At 37.1% G+C, this 16,180-nt stretch overlaps 1 protein-coding gene across 1 annotated transcript in view; it reads left to right on the forward strand.

Annotated features, from left to right (window-relative positions):
• EYA4 (EYA transcriptional coactivator and phosphatase 4) overlaps positions 1-16,180 on the forward strand; it is a 102,422-nt gene that overhangs the window by 20,039 nt on the left and 66,203 nt on the right. The window contains exon 7 of the mRNA XM_007947381.2: positions 6,237-6,420. Coding sequence (XP_007945572.2) covers positions 6,237-6,420 — 184 coding nt within the window. The remainder of the gene's footprint in view (positions 1-6,236; positions 6,421-16,180) is intronic.

Raw genomic sequence — 16,180 nt, forward strand, 5'->3', positions numbered from 1 at the left:
GTTCTGTGATTCCTTTTAATAAATGTTTGAGTCCTACTTTCCTGACAGTAGTGATTTTTTGCTTTTATCACTTTGCCTGTCTCTAGAAGTCCTTAGTCTTCCTCCTAATTATGGTCTTTCATTTTTCCAATACTTTCATGAGTTTTAAAATCCAACTTATTAGAATGATGTGTGTAGGTCAAAGTGAATGTCCCTGAATTAGTGAATGGTCCCTGAGTGAGATGAATTTGTGAAATATATTGACACATCAGATGTGTTTGTCCTTATTTTGTAACTCTCAACTTGTTCAAGGAAGTTGAGATTGAAGAGTAGCCAATATACGATTTTACTTTGACATAATTGCTGAACTTTCACATATTCTGAAATGTAAACTATTATCCAGGTACCTGCTCTTTTGACTTACTGAAGGAATCACAGTAATTACCTTCTCCTTTTAGTTTCTATTAATAGAACAAAATACCAAAATAAAATTATTTTTATTAAAATAGTGTGTAATAACAATATTTTTGTATAAGATTAAAGTGTATAATTTGGGATTCCAAAACCAATCTCACTGCTGTCATGTTGGTTCCAACTCATATTGACCCCTCCTTGTGTTTCTGGGACAGTATCTCTAGGGAAGTAGATTGTCTAGTCTTGCTTCTGAGGAGTGGCTGGTGGGTTTGTACTGCCAGCCTTCTGGTTAGCAGCCAAATGCATTAGGCCATATACTATAATTCTTTAAATACTAAATGTTAGACTCAGTATATGTACTTTATCAGAAAAATATTGAGAATTTTTTACAATCCACATGCTTCATTTTATTTATTGATACAGCATACATTTATGGAGCACTTGCAATACATTAAATTTTTGACTAGACATTGAAGTTTCAAAACAGTAACTCAAAATAATAATTAAAATAATAGGCCATTGTTCCCTACTATCTAGAAGGATAAATCTCCTGAAGAAACAAACATGAAAATAATACCAACTGGCCTTGGTTTATAATGAGTGCAATAATAGAAATATGTGCTAGGCAAAGAGTTATTGTTGTTATGTGCCATCGAGTTAGACCAAACTCATAGCGACCCCTACTTGCGTTTCCGAGGTGGTATCACTATGGAAGTAGATTGTCCCACCTTCCTTCCAAGGAATGGGTCCAGCCTTCTGGTTAGCAGTCAAGTTCCTTAGGCACTACACTACCAGAGCTCCTAGTAAAAAATGAAAGACTGCTCAGTTCTGCTTGGGTGAGTTAAAAAAAAAAAAAAAAATTGTAAAGAACAAGAAAACATATTGACAAAGATAGATTTATATCATAATAATCCAATACCATCTGAATATTTAAATACAATAGTCTTACTGTAAAATGTAAGCTATATTTTGGAGCGTGGTCTGAATAATGTTTTATTCTTTCAACAAATACTTAATGAGTACCTATTGAGAGCTCTGGTGGCATAGTGCCTAAGACATTTGACTGCTAGCCAGAAGGCCAGTGGTTCAAACCCAGCAGCCACTCCTCGGAAGGAAGACTGGCCAACCCACTTCCGTAGAGATACTGCCTCGCAAACCCAAGGAAGGGTCACTGTGAATTGAATCGACTCAATGGCAGTGAGTTTTAGTTTATTATGTGTGAGGAGTCACTTGGTGGTACAAATGGTTGACATGTCTGGCTTCTTACCAAAAGTTGGAAGTTCAAGTGCACACAGAGGTTACTCCAAAGAATGGTCTGGCAATCTACTTCCAAAAAAATAAACCATTGAAAACCCTATGCACAGTTCTACTCTGGCACACATTGGGTCACCATGAGTCAGAAGTGACTCAATTGCAGCTGGTTTGTTATATCTTAGAAATTGATTTATATTCTTGGGACACAATGGTAGAAGCAAGGGTGGATCAGACATTGGTCTTTCCTCGTGGATCTTACAGCCTATTGAGAGAAATAGACTTCAAATCAATAAAAAACAGAAATAAATATAGAATTAGAAAACAGGAAGGAAGAGAACAGGATGCTTTTAAAAATATGCTTAGAAATCTAATTTGGTGTAAGGTAGGTTTTCTGGAAGGCTTCTTTGTGGAAACCACATTTAGGCTAAGATTTCCAAAAGGTAGAAGAATGGGGGCAATGGTTTTTCAGGTATAGAAAAGCAGCATGCACCAAGCCCCTGAGAACTGAAACACTTGGTGTATCTTCTGGTGGTTTCTGTCAGTCCTTTATCTGTAGTTCTTTTGTTAGCCTGTATGATTGGAGCTCTGGTTGTATAGCAGTTAAAGTATTTGGCTGCTAATCAAAAGGTCAGCAATTCAAACCCACCAGGTGCTCCATGGAGAAAGATGAGGCAGTCTGCTTCCATAAAGATTTATAGCCTTGGAAACCTTATGGGGTAGTTCTACTCTGTCCTATAGGATCACTATGAGTCACTTGACTCAATGGCAGTGGGTTTGGTTTGGTTTTAGTTTAGTTGCTTCCAACTCACAATGATCCCATGGACAACAGAAAGAAGCACTGTCTTGTCCTGCCATCCTCACAGCCGTTGCTCTGTTTGAGCCCATTGTTGCAGCCACTGTGTCAATCCATCTCATTGAGCTTCTTCCTCTTTTTTGCTCACCCTCTACTTTACGGAGCATGATGTCCTTCTTTAGCAACTGGTTCCTCCTGACAATGTGTCCAAAGTATGTGAGATGAAGTCTTGGTGTCCTTGCTTCTGAGGAGCATTCTGGCAGTACTTCTTCCAAGACAGATTTGTTTGTTCTTCTGGCAGTGCATGGTATATGCAGTATTCTTCACCAACAGCATAATTCAAATGCATTAGTTTTTTGGTCTCCCTTACTCATTTTCCATCTTTCTTATGTATTGAGACAATTGAAAATACCATTGATTGGGCCAGGCTACCTTAGTCCTCAACGTAACATCCTTGCTTCTTAATACTTTCAAAAGGTTATTTGCAGTAGATTTTCCCAAGGTACTATGTCATTTGATTTCCTGACCATTGCTTCCATGGGCATTGATTGTGGATCCAAGTGAAATGAAATCCTTGACAATTTCAATCTTTTCTCCATTTATCATGATGTTGCTTATTGGTCCAGTTGTGAGGATTTTATTTTTTTAATACTGAGGTGTAATCTACACTGATGCCTATATCTTGTTTGTAGCTGTGTCACTCCAGTTTCTAGCTCTGTCTTCATATGGCTTTCTTTCCTCTGTGTGTGTCTGTCTTCTCTGAATCTTCTTTTCCTAATAAGGCACCAGTCATGGATTTAGGGTATCCCCTAATCCAGTCTGATATTATCTTAACTTGATGACATCTGCAAATCCAACCCCAAATGAGATCACAATCACAGGTTCCAGGTGGACATGAATTTTGGGGACACTATTCAACCTATAAGAAGCCCTAATGGTGCAATGGTAAGCACTCAGCCACTAACCAAGAGGTTGGCAGTTTGAAGTCACCCAGTGACTGTGAAAGAAAGACCTGACAATCTGCTTCCATAAAGATTATAGCCAAGAAAAACCCACCAGGCAGTTCTACTCTGTCACTTGGGGTTACTACTCTGTCACATGAGATCACATCCAATAACAACAGCATTCAACCCATATAGGACTTGCAGTTTAGAATAGGAATTTGGGTTCTATTCCAAGCCCAATATGAAACTATTAAAAGATTTTGAGCAGGAGAATAGTATCACAAAATACAGATTTTGAAAATACTATTGGCTTCAGAGACTTTGGAGAAAGTAAAAATGAAAGCCAGGTTACAAATTAGAAACCTGGTGAATTAGCTGCAGTAGGAAATAAAGACAGCTTGGCCAGGGTAACAGCAATGGAAGTAAAGAGAAGGGGAGATACTTGTTTTTTAAAAAACACAAAAAGACATAATTTACAGAAGCTAGTGGTCTGGACTTGCAGAAAGTGAAGAGGACTCGATGAACATCAAAGACTACAGCCTTCAGTGTGGATTATACCTCCACATAAAGAAAACGAAAATCCTCCACAGCTGGACTAATAAGCAACAACAGGCTAAACAGAGAAACAATTGAAATTTTCATGGATTTCATTTTATTTGGATCCATAATCAACACTCATGGAAGCAGCAGTCAAGAAATCAAATGACATACTAAATTGAGCAAATCTGCTGCAAAAGACCTCTTTAAGGTGTTAAAAAGCAAAGATGTCACCTTCGGGACTAAGCTGTGCCTGACCAAGCCATGGTGTTTTCAGTCAGCTCACATACATGTGAAAGCTGAACAATGAATAAGGAAGACCAAAGAAGAATGAATGCCTTTGAATTATGGTGTTGGCCAAGAATACTGAATATACCATGGACTGCCAGAAGAGCAACGAAGTCTGTCTTGGAAGAAGTATAGCTAGAATACTCCTTAGAAGCAAGGATGGATAGACTTCATTTCATATACTTTGGATGTATTATCAGGAGGGACCAGATCTGGAAAAGGACATCATGCTAGGTAAAGGAGAGGGTGAGTGAAAAACAAGAAAACCCTCAATGACATGGGTTGAAACATTGGCTGCTCCAGTGGGCTCAAACATAACAGTGATTGTGAGGATGGTGCAGGATTGAGCAGTGTGTCATTCTGTTGCTCATAGGGTTGCTATGAGTCAAAACTGGCTTGACAGCACCTAACAACAACAGCAGTAGTCTGGACCTTTCTAATAAGTAATGTCAGGTTCCTTTAACGACGTTGGCAACCTTATGTAGAGCTTCGATAATAACAATACATAGAAAGTTTTAAACATTGAGTAATTACATTTAATCCCTTCCAATAGTGCTTGATACAAAGTAAAAACCAACTGTGTTGAATTGATTGTGACTTACAGCAACCCTATAGGACATAGTAGAACTATCCTGGAAACAGACTGCCTCATATTTCTCTCGCAGAACAGCTGGTATGTTCAAATCACCAACCTTTCAGTTAGTAGCTGAATGCTTAAGCACTGTGCCACCAGAGCTCTGGTACAAAGTAAGCACCATGCAAATACTATTACATTCTAACAAAGATGTGTTAGAAACTGTTGATGAAATCTTTTTCTTAGTTTATGGGTGGTAATGGGGAAACATCAGCTCCTAAAATTAATTAACAGAATAGAGTTTAGTTTTCTGCCATATTACTTAATTTATTTTTATAATACACATTTAAAAATCTGCTTATAACAAATTTACTTATAGAGAAAATTTCTTTTTTGGAAACCACATCAAAAAGGGAATCTTTGTCCCTTTAGGAACAATGTTATCTTAAAAATAAAACCACTGCCATCAAGTCAATTCTGACTCAAGGTGGCTCCCCTTGGGTTTCCAAGTTGGTAACTCTTTCCAGAAGTAGATTGCCTCATCTTCCTTCTTCACAGCAGCTGGTGGGTTTGAACTAACTAACCTTCTGTTTAGCAGTCCAATGCCTTAGGTACTATGCCACCAGAGCTTGAGACTATGGGTTTGTCATCACTGATAACAAATTGGCCAAAACATGCCAGATACAAGAAAATCAATTGTCACAACAAATCTTTACTCGTCATGTTAACATAAAAAAGGATTTTGAAGAATCATTTAGATCATTTTAAAAAATTTTAAAAAGGAAATCAGAGGAGTAAGTCCACTGCTTTGTTTTCTCTATGAAACCAAATGAAACAATATAAATATTATATTTAAAACTTCACCAAAGACTTTAGAATTAGGCCTGAGTTGACATGTAGCTAGTTTCGAGGCTGGCCAAAAAAAAAAAGTGTTATCTTCTTGTATTTACTCTTTGCCTCCTTCTAAGAGAACAAAATTATCAAAGGTACCCTTGAGTGGAAACAAAAATCACAAAAGTACAGACTGCTGTAATTGTGGAAGCTGGGAAGGGCAACCGCATCTCCTTCTTGTTGGTGATGTTATCAGATGTATAAGAACTTATTTTGTGAGTGTGAGTTCATTCCATCCCCTCCTCTCCCTTGCAAGAGCATAGAACCTGATGATACAAAGCCTTGGATAAGTAATAATAGGGGGCAAAGTGACGTATATGCCACCTTTAGGTGGATTAAAATTCAGCTAATTTGCAAAACTCTCAGGTTGTGCAATAGTATGCACATTTAAAAGATACCTACAAAAAACAGTCTCTGCCTTTTAGGATCACCTGATAGTTAGAGACTTAGAAACAAATAGAGCCAAATAGTAATGTTTCAATTACAATGCTTATTGGTTTTCTTTGATGCACACTAGAGGGTACTTTCTATTAAAACACACACATCTCAATTATTGTTTCAGGATTATCCATCTTACACAGCCTTTGGCCAAAACCAGTATGCACAGTATTACTCAGCATCAACGTATGGAGCATATATGACATCAAATAACACGGCTGATGCCACATCATCATCAACCTCAACCTATCAGTTGCAGGAATCTCTCCCGGGACTAACTAGCCCACCAGGTACAGACCTTCATCCAGGTGAAATACTTTTGTATGTTTTGGTATATCTAATAACATGGAGAAATGGAGATTTCAAACCATGGAGGAAAGCTCCCAAATAGTTATATTCATGTTTAATCTAGATTAGCTTCACTGCATAAAATGAGACTATTCTGACATTTCAGAAAGTCCTTCTTTTAGATTAGATCAGATCTTATCTTCAAAACAGCAATATATATTACATATAAGTGTGGATATAAAAAAGGGAATGTACTTATTGCCAGACTAATTTTTTTTTTTTTTTTTGGTGAACTACTTGAATCCCATAAAAATTGTAATACCATCTTCTTTGGCTATAAATGATAATATTTCATTCATGGTTGAGGAGACTATAGTTCCTTCATGAGCTGTCAGGTGCTCTAGCCAGTGAACAGGAAGTAAAATGTTTGTGATATCAGTGGTGGGCAGTTAATATCTTTATCTAATCATCACATACTTAAAATCCATTGAATTGGCTATTGTCTGAGGTTGTCTGTATCTTATTGGAATTAAATTACTGGCACATATTTGACACAGCTAAAGTATTTAAAGATAAAACAAGTTTAATAGAGATTCTGTATAATCCCATTCATAATTCCAGTAAGACTTTCTATAGAAATCATCAATTTGATTCTAAAATTGCAAAGAAAGACACAAAAATTAGGATAGTCAAAATGATTTTTAAAAAGAACAAAGTTCAAAAATTCACATTAGCTGATTTCAAGGCTTACTACAAAATCTTGGAATTAACATTCAAGAGAATATGGTGCTGGCCAAAGGAGAGCAGAGAGCAATGGAACAGAATAGAGTGCAGAAATAGACCTCCACATGTATTGAGCAACTGTTTTCAACAGAGTACAAAGGCAATTCAGTGAAAACAGTCATTTCAAAAAATGATGCTGGAATAATTAGACATCCATATGCAAAAAAAAAAAAAAGTGAATCTTAACCCATAACTTGGTTGCTAATACAAAAATTAGCTCAAAATGGATCACAAACTACGTGTAAAACCTAAAAGTAACAAACTTCTAGAAGAAAGCATGGAGAAAAATCTTTGTGATATTTAATTACACAGACTTTTTATGGATATAGACACTGAAAATCACAACACACGAAAGAAACTAAATGGTAAACTAAACTTCATAAAATTAAGATCTTCACTCTTTGAAAGACACTGTCACAAGAATAAAAGAACAAACCACAGATTAGGAGAAAAATATTTGCAAATCATATGTGATAAAGGACATGTATTCAGTTCTTTATAAGAAGTCTGAAAGCACAAAAGTGATTTTAAGAGCTTTTAGAAATATGATTAGTTGATCTGACCATATTTTTGTGCTTTCCACACTCAAATTCATCTCTACTTCTTTTTTGTCCAACTTTGGAAGGGGAAGAAAATAGGGTAGCGTGGTCACAATACTGGAAATCTTTTTAAGTGCACCAATGTTGCCAAAAAAACTCAATGCCATTTAATGATTATTTATTGAGTACCTACTGTGGACCAGACGTGGTGCTAGAAACTGATGGTTCGGTGTTAAATGAGCTTTCTGCATACCTTTAAATTCCATTTAACAAGCAACAAAAAAAGAAAGTAAATAAATGCAGTAATGATGAGTGTTTAGAAAGGGAAAATGTTGAATAATATGAGGAAATATTAACAGTAATACTAATTTGAAAGAAAAGACATGACAGTGAAACTATAATACGTTAAGGGACAGAAAAGATATACTTGCATCATGAATTGATTAATTGGTAGTACCCATGCTTTTTGATTTCCTGTACAGAATATCACTTCTAATCTAACTGCAGACCTAAGGAAAATTTCTCTAGTACATGGAGTTTGTCCTTGGTGTCTCTACATTCAGTTTCTTTCCCTCTTATCTTCTTTTTAAAACTCTTCCTCCTGTTGACTTGCAACCCCTTTTAATTGCTGGCCCTTAACTCGGAAGGAAGGTTGGGCACTCCTACTTCCGTAGTGATACTGCCTCGGAAACCCAAGGAGGGGTCGCTATGAGTTGGGGCCGACTCGACGGCACATAACAACAACAACAACAACAACAACTCCTTAAGGCTTCCTGTTTAGCCTTGCCATCCAGTCTCAGCTTCTCTCAGTACCTGTATTCTATGCAAGGCTGGGGTTAGAGTAGGATTTTGCGTATCAGGTGCAAAATCTAAGGAGGCATTTCTTCTCAGGACCCTTTTATTTTGTGCCCTCCTCACCTCACTCCCCTTACTCTGTTCCAGCCTACATTCTGTGTTCCAGATTTGCCCTGGTCTTCTCTAAGTCACTATTTGCATTTCATCAAAATTCTTAGCTTAATTTGAAGAATGAGTGATTTCAGAATCCTTGCCTAACTAGTAGTAGATACACTAATAAAAAAAATCACTACCATTGAGTCGGATCCAACTCATAGCGACCCCTCCTTGGGTTTCTGAGGTGGTATGGCTACAGAAGTCGATTGCCCCATCTTCCTTCCGAGGAGTGGCTGGTGGGTTTGAACTGCCAGCCTTCTGGTTAGCAACCAAATGCCTTAGGCATATGCCACCAGAGCTCCTAGATATACTATCAGTGAGGAGATAGTTGACATACTCTTAACACACTGAATTTTTTTTTTTTTCTCTCAATGGTGGGTTCATGGGGAAAACAAGATAAGATGACTGCTTTCAAAAACAAAACCACAGAAGTCAAGATATCAGAGACTGAATGGAGGACAGGACAAGCAGGCATTTTTAATTTATTAGAATAGGGCCAACCAATTGCCCTCTAGTCAATTTCAACGCCTGACCTCTCCAGGTGTGTCAGGGTAAGCTGTGCTCCCAGGGTTTTCAGGGCTGATTTTTCTGAAGTAGGTCACCAGGCTTTTCTTCCAAGGCAACTCTGGGAGGACTTGAACTCCAGCCTTTTGTTTAAGCAGCTCAGCACTTAACCATTTCTCCACCCAAGGATCCCAGGATAGAGTTACTATCAATAAAACTATTTGTATAATCAAATATAGTATACAGAGCCTTGAATAAAAGGCTGCTTTTGCTGTGATTTCAATTTGAATATAACAGAACTCTGCAGGAAAAGCATAGATGGTTACTTTCCACTAGCTAAAGAGTAATCAACATTCAGAATAACTATTTTATTTATATTAAAGATCATAAATATAATCATGTAGATCTTCTGAGCATGTGACTTTGAATGTGACACATTGATATGTTCCCTATCAGAATATTGAAGTTTCTCCAGGCTTCCATGGGTTGCTAATGCCAACAAATATGATTTGACATAATTTTCAGATTTTATCATACTTTCTATTAAATTTAAAGAAGAAACTATTTCTACATGTAACTATATTATTCTCTCATCGCAAATAATAGTAACAAACATATCTAGATCTTTAAGGAATTCTGTGACTCTCTTCAGTCAGATACTTTTAAGTATGATTTTGCTTTTTCAGGTCTGGCAAGTATCCAAAAAATAAACAAGTTTGTAACTGTGGAATTTTTCTTTATTATTGATGAAATCAATATATATTTAATTCAAGGGCAAGAAAAATATTGCTCATTGACTAGCTCTGTATTTTAGACTCAAAGCAGAGACCTAAAAATTAAATACACAGTTTTTCATAAAACATTCACTATTGACTTCTCCCATTCTTAAAACAAAAACATACCTACATTCAATAAGAGACAGCTGGTTTTCTGATTTAGAGATAAAGCTAATGAAATAAAGTTGGATAGAAATACCTAAAACTTACAAAGTACAGTTGTTCATTATTGTACTGATTAAAGGATAATTATTCTATCATATATAGTGTTGGCCCAAGAAAAAGCCTAAGGCAATTACTAATGACTGATGTTATTTGGAAATTGCAAGTAATGTTTAGTTATGTACTTTACTTTGCTAGGTAGTTTGACAGTGGATTTAAGCAAACACTACTGTGCTGATTAATAACAGACATTTTATTTTAGTTCATTATATTTATAAAGATCTTTCTTTTCTTTTTATATGAAGTTTATCTTAGGTATTTTTTTTTTATTTGCATTCAGAAAATTTGAGGACTGATTAGTACATGTAGATTTGTGATACAATGTAGTGCCTCCCTTTTAAGGAAAATTAAATATAGTAATTGCCTTGAGACCTCAGTAAACAGTGCGATACATTAACTAATTGAACTATATGAGTGCTCTAGAAAAGAATACAGTGAGATCACTTCACTCTCTGAAGAAAAGCCAATTTCTCAGGCAGAATGCATAGCCTTTTCATAGCTGCATGACATTTCATAAAGACAGGGTGAAAAGCAAAGTACTGACTCATCTAATTTAAACTAACAAGAGGATTTAGATAGAAAGAACACATGGCCCACATTTAATTCCTCTGCCTATAGCATTAATAATTTCCCTACCTATAGCATTAATGTGCCCCAGCGCAATTACCTGAGTTGAAATTTGGCAAGGGACTGGAATTAACAGTTTTCTCCTTTTAAAAAAAAAAGTGTCAACAAATGATTAATGAGTGGTTGAGCTCAAGTTGCTGCATTTACCCTTTATCAGAAGAAAGGCTAGAACCTCCAAAAGGTATGGGAGTCAGGTACAGTTCCACCTGTTTGCTGTAGGAGCCAAGATACATAACACATTCTTTACGAGACAAGTTCCTCCTACAAATCCTTGGCCCTTGCTCTAACAGAAATTTTATAAAGTCTCTGTGACTTGTTTGATTGGTAGATTCAGATAATAGGTGTGGGCTCTTTGTTACCTGGAAAGTCTGTCGGTGTTTGCAGGAGGAAGAATGCCTGGAATTATATTAGCTTTGCCATTTATAAGCAGTTTTAATATTAGTGAGTTTATTAAGGTCCCCATGTCTCGCTTTCCCAATTGATAAGCAGGCATAATGAAGGACCTAATTCATTGGGTTAGAATAAGTTTTGAGTTAGGTATATATGTAGAGAAAGCAACACAAAGATCTCTGACAAATCAAAAAGAAAAAGACAACCGAATTTTTAAAATGAACAGAAAATTTAAATAGAGATTTCATAAAAACAGGTTATCAAATGGGCAAGAAACATACGAAAACATGTTCTCCATCATTACTCATGAAGAATATGAGTAAAACCACCCTGAGAGACCACAAGTCCACCACACATCCACAGTGACTAAAATGAAAAACAGCAGCAGCTAATAACTTAGTGCTGGTGGAGAATAAATTGGTGCAACCACTTTGGAAAAAGGCCAATGTCTACTGAAGATCAATGTGTGCCTTCCCTCTGACCATGCACTTCATTGCTAGGTGCATGTGTCCACAAAGACATGTACAAGAATGTTTATGGCAGCTTTATTCATAATTACTCCAAAATATGAATAACCCAAATGTCCATCAACAGAATGAATAAATAAAATATAATACATGTATATAATGAAGTTCTAGCTAACATTAAGGGAAAACAGACTGTTCCAGGCTTCAACATAAATGAATCTCACAGACATCATGAACAGTAGATGAAGCCAAACACATATTTCATTTTTTTTTTTTAAAGAAGACTGCTTGACATATAGTAAGCACTTAATAAATATGGAGTCACCTTTGTAGTTTTCCTTTAAAGCTATGTTTTGTTTGTTTTTTCACTCCTATCAAAACAGATCTACCCATGTTTTGTCAATGAAGCACCAACCTCTTAGACCTTTTTAAGGTCTTCTAATAACTTGGAGAGAATCAATGGGTATCAAGTCTTAAGTTTATTCCAACTTAGACACTTCCTGTGACCACGGTCTTTTCCTATCCCCCTGCACTCTCTCTCTCTGTGGATATCGTCTAAAATCAGCCACTGATAACTGATCACAGGAACTGAGATTTAGCAAGTTTTGTTCTTTCCACTCTGTGGAAGAACAAAGCTGCCTTATAATGGATAATACCTGAATATTTAGTGGATATAAAGACAGATTTTATGAAATGTCAACCAAAAATGTTTTAAAAGCTTATATTTTCCCTACTTACTAAGTGAGAGTTTGAATTAGTATCATATTTCAAAGAGAACATGTAATTTCCAGGATACATGCTGTCTACAGTGGATAGCTGAGTCCTATGTAATGATTTGTGCTAACAATGTTTAAAAAGAAAAGAATATTTGGAACACAGATATTTTATTTGTTTATTGATTTTGTTCCTGCCCTGACATGCAGGATTTTCCAAAGAAAATTTTAGAGTTATGCCAAAGGGGCAAGGAGGCTGCATCTTCTGGCCTCCTCTAACCCCACAAGAGGAAGACAGAATCACCATCAGTAGCCCTAGGCCTATTCCTGCGAGGCCGGACATGCTGCCTCCTTCCAGCCCTTTCACCAGCCCTAACACCAACCATTCCTCCTGAAGCACCCACCACCTCTCTGCTGGCTTTGAAAATTTGCTGCAGTGGCCACACAGTACTCACAGATTATGGAGTTTATTAGGGAAGCAATAGACTACAATTCAAGTTCAGGAATATGCTTAGTCTCTCTCAGCCCACTGTCTCTCAGCCAACAGTGTCTCAGTCTTTCTTCCAGCAGTGCATATCTCTCAGTGTCTGTCTCAACAATGCGTGTCTCTTGCATCTCTCTCTCAGCAAGTGTGTGTCTCTCAGGAGCACATTTCTCTTAGCAGCACATCTTTCTCAGCCAGCAATCAGAGAGACTTCTTCTGCCTCTAGGAGGCCTCCATTTGAGCCTAGCAGAGTGGCCAAATGAACCAATCCCAACATCAGAATTTCATACACCTGAGAGAGAACAAACTTCCCAGAAAATCACTTCATGCTGCTCGCAACAGAAATGCCCTAGGTGGATAATTAACAATCAGGAACTGCTTGGATGCTTACAGCAAATTCCACCATGGAGTTTACAAAGACTTATGGCTAGAAAAGCCACACTATAATTTACTACACCGCAAGTAAATAGGAAGAAAAAGTCATGCTTGGTTGTTAAAATAAGCTTATACTTTCACAACAAATGCAACTCTATGGTTATATATTACAAATTTTTATCTCTTTATTATATATGTTAGCTGTTAAAAGATGAATGTCAAGAGAGGATTTTGTTTGCTGTGAGTATTTTTGGAAAAAAATGGAAAAGAACTCAACATTCAAAGTTTCTGGCTTTGATTTTTTTATCCCTTGTGATTAGCATTGATAAGCAATTATTGTGGACCAACTTTTAAATATATATTAGATATTTTCTAGTAACAAACTCTGTGAATTGAGTTTGTTTGTTTTCCACTAATAGGAAAGGCCAGTGTGTTTAGTGCACTGTTGTTAATGTTGTTGTTAGTTACTATTGGGTACGTTCTGACTCTGGTATTTTCAATATTCTTAGCCAACACCACAATTCAAATGCATAAATTCTTCCATGATGTTCCTTATTCATTGTTCACCTTTCACCTACATATGAGTCAATTGAAATTACCATGGTTTAGGTCCACATACGTTATAGTCTTCAATGTCACATCTTTGCGCTAACACTTTCAAGAGATCTTTTGCAGCAGATTTACCCAGTGTACTATGATGTGGTTTGATCTCTTGACTGCTTTTTCTATGGGTGTTGCTTATCAATCCAAGTAAAATGAAGTCATTGACAACGAGAATCATTCCTCCATTTATCATGATGTGACTTATTGGTCCAGTTGTGAGGATTTGTGTTTTCTTTATGCTGAAGTGTAATATGTACCAAAAGGTGAGCCTTTTTCTTCATCATTATGTGCTTCAAGTAGTCTTCACTTCAGTCAAGCAGGGTGGTGTCATCTGAGTATCACAGGTTGTTAATGAGCCTTTTTCCAGACCTGATGCTGCATTCTCCATATCATCCAGCTTCTCAGATTATTTGCTCAATGGACTGATAGAGTTAGCATGATGAAAGGATACAACCCTGATGCACACCTTTCCTGATTTTAAACCATACAGTATCCTCTAGTTCTATTTGAATGATTGCCTCTTGGTCTATGTTTTGGTTACCTCTAATGCCACTCTGACAGAAATATACCACAAATGGGATGGCTTTAACAAACAGGAGGTTTTTCTCTTATACTTTTGAGGCTTTAAGTCTGAGTTCAAAGTCCCAAACTCTAGGGGCTGGGTGAAAACTCCTCAACCTAATATTTCAGCTTTCCCTCCTGCTCCCAGCTCACTGAAGCTGGACGCTTTTCTTCATTCAGACAGCTGCTGGCTGCTGAGGCTGACAAGTCCAAAGTTGACAAGTAAAAAGGCACAGTCCCAATGTCACCAAACAAAACAGCAAGCCAGTAATTCAAGTCCATTGAAAGTCCCAAGATAGTCAGTGCATGGCAGGCTGCTGAACAATGACTCAGCTACCTGCATGGTTCAAGCATGCCATAAACTAGAGACCATTCCCAAAACTCCTTGTATACAGAAAGCAGACCACATCCCTAAAGCAGCTACTCAGCTGCTTGTGGTAGATCCCACCATAGAGTTGATTGCCAGTCTCATCATGAGGAATAATTACCACTCGCATCCCAGCCACTCAACCAGACCCAGTCAAGTTGACATATAACCTTAACTACCACAGTCCATGAACAGGTTTCTCATGGATGCAATAAAGTATTCTGGAATCCCCATTATTCACAATGTTATACATAATTTTCTAAGATCCACAAAAATTCCTTTGCATAGTCAATAAAACACAGGTAAACATCTTTCTGGTATTCCTTTCAGCCAAGACCCATTTAACATCAACAATTATCTCCCTAGTTCCACATCCTAGTCTGCCAGACTGGTTTTCTGGCAGTTTCCTGTCTATATGCTTCTGCATGTAAAGTAAAATCATGCAAGTAAAATCTTACTGAAGATAATTCAAAAATGGTTGCAGCAGTATATTGACAGAGAACTTCCAAAAATGCTAGCTGGATTCAGAAGAGGATGTGGAACAAAGGATATCATAGCTGATGTCAGATGGATCTTGGCTCAAAGCAAAGAATACCACAAAGATGTTTACTTATGTTTCATTGACTATGCAAAAGCATTTGATTCTGTAGATCATAACAAATTATGGATAACAAGGAGAAGAATGAGAATTCCAGAACACTTGATTATGCTCATGAGGAACCTGTACATAGAGCAGGAGGCTGTCGTTCAAAGAGAATAAGGGGGCACTGCATGGTTTAAAATCAAGAAGGGACTGTGTTGAGGTTGTATCCTTTCACCGCACTTATTCAATCTATATGCTGAGCAAATAATCCAAGAACCTGGACTATATGAAGAATGTGGCATCAGGACTGGAGGAAGACTCATTAACAACCTGCAATACACAGATGACACAACTTTGCTTGCTGAAAGTGAGGATGACTTAAGTCACATACTCATGAAGATTGAAGACTACAGTCTGCATGGATTACCCCTCAATATTAAGAAAACAAAAATCCTCACAACTGTTCCTATAGACAGTTTCACAATGGATGGAGAAAGGATTGAAGTTGTCAATGTAATGGTTCCACAATTAACGCCAATGGAAGCAGCATGACATCAGATGGCATATTGCATTGGGAAGATATGCTCCAAAAGACCTCTTCCAAGTGATAAAGAGTGAAGAAGTCTCCTTGAAGATTTAGGTGCGTCTAACCCAAGCCATGGTACTTTCAGTTGCCTCTTCTGCATGTGAGAGCTGGGCAATGAATAAGGAAGACCAAAGAAAAGTTGATGCTTTTGAGCATATACTAAAACAACAGCAACAACGGGAATGATAACACAATTCATAAACAAAACAAGCTCAGCACAGAAAATAATATGGAACAAAGAAACCAGGG

The sequence above is a fragment of the Orycteropus afer genome, unplaced genomic scaffold, assembly GCF_000298275.1.
Source record: "Orycteropus afer afer isolate SDZICR_OR568_19922 unplaced genomic scaffold, OryAfe1.0 scaffold00182, whole genome shotgun sequence".
Taxonomy (NCBI): Eukaryota; Metazoa; Chordata; class Mammalia; order Tubulidentata; family Orycteropodidae; genus Orycteropus; species Orycteropus afer.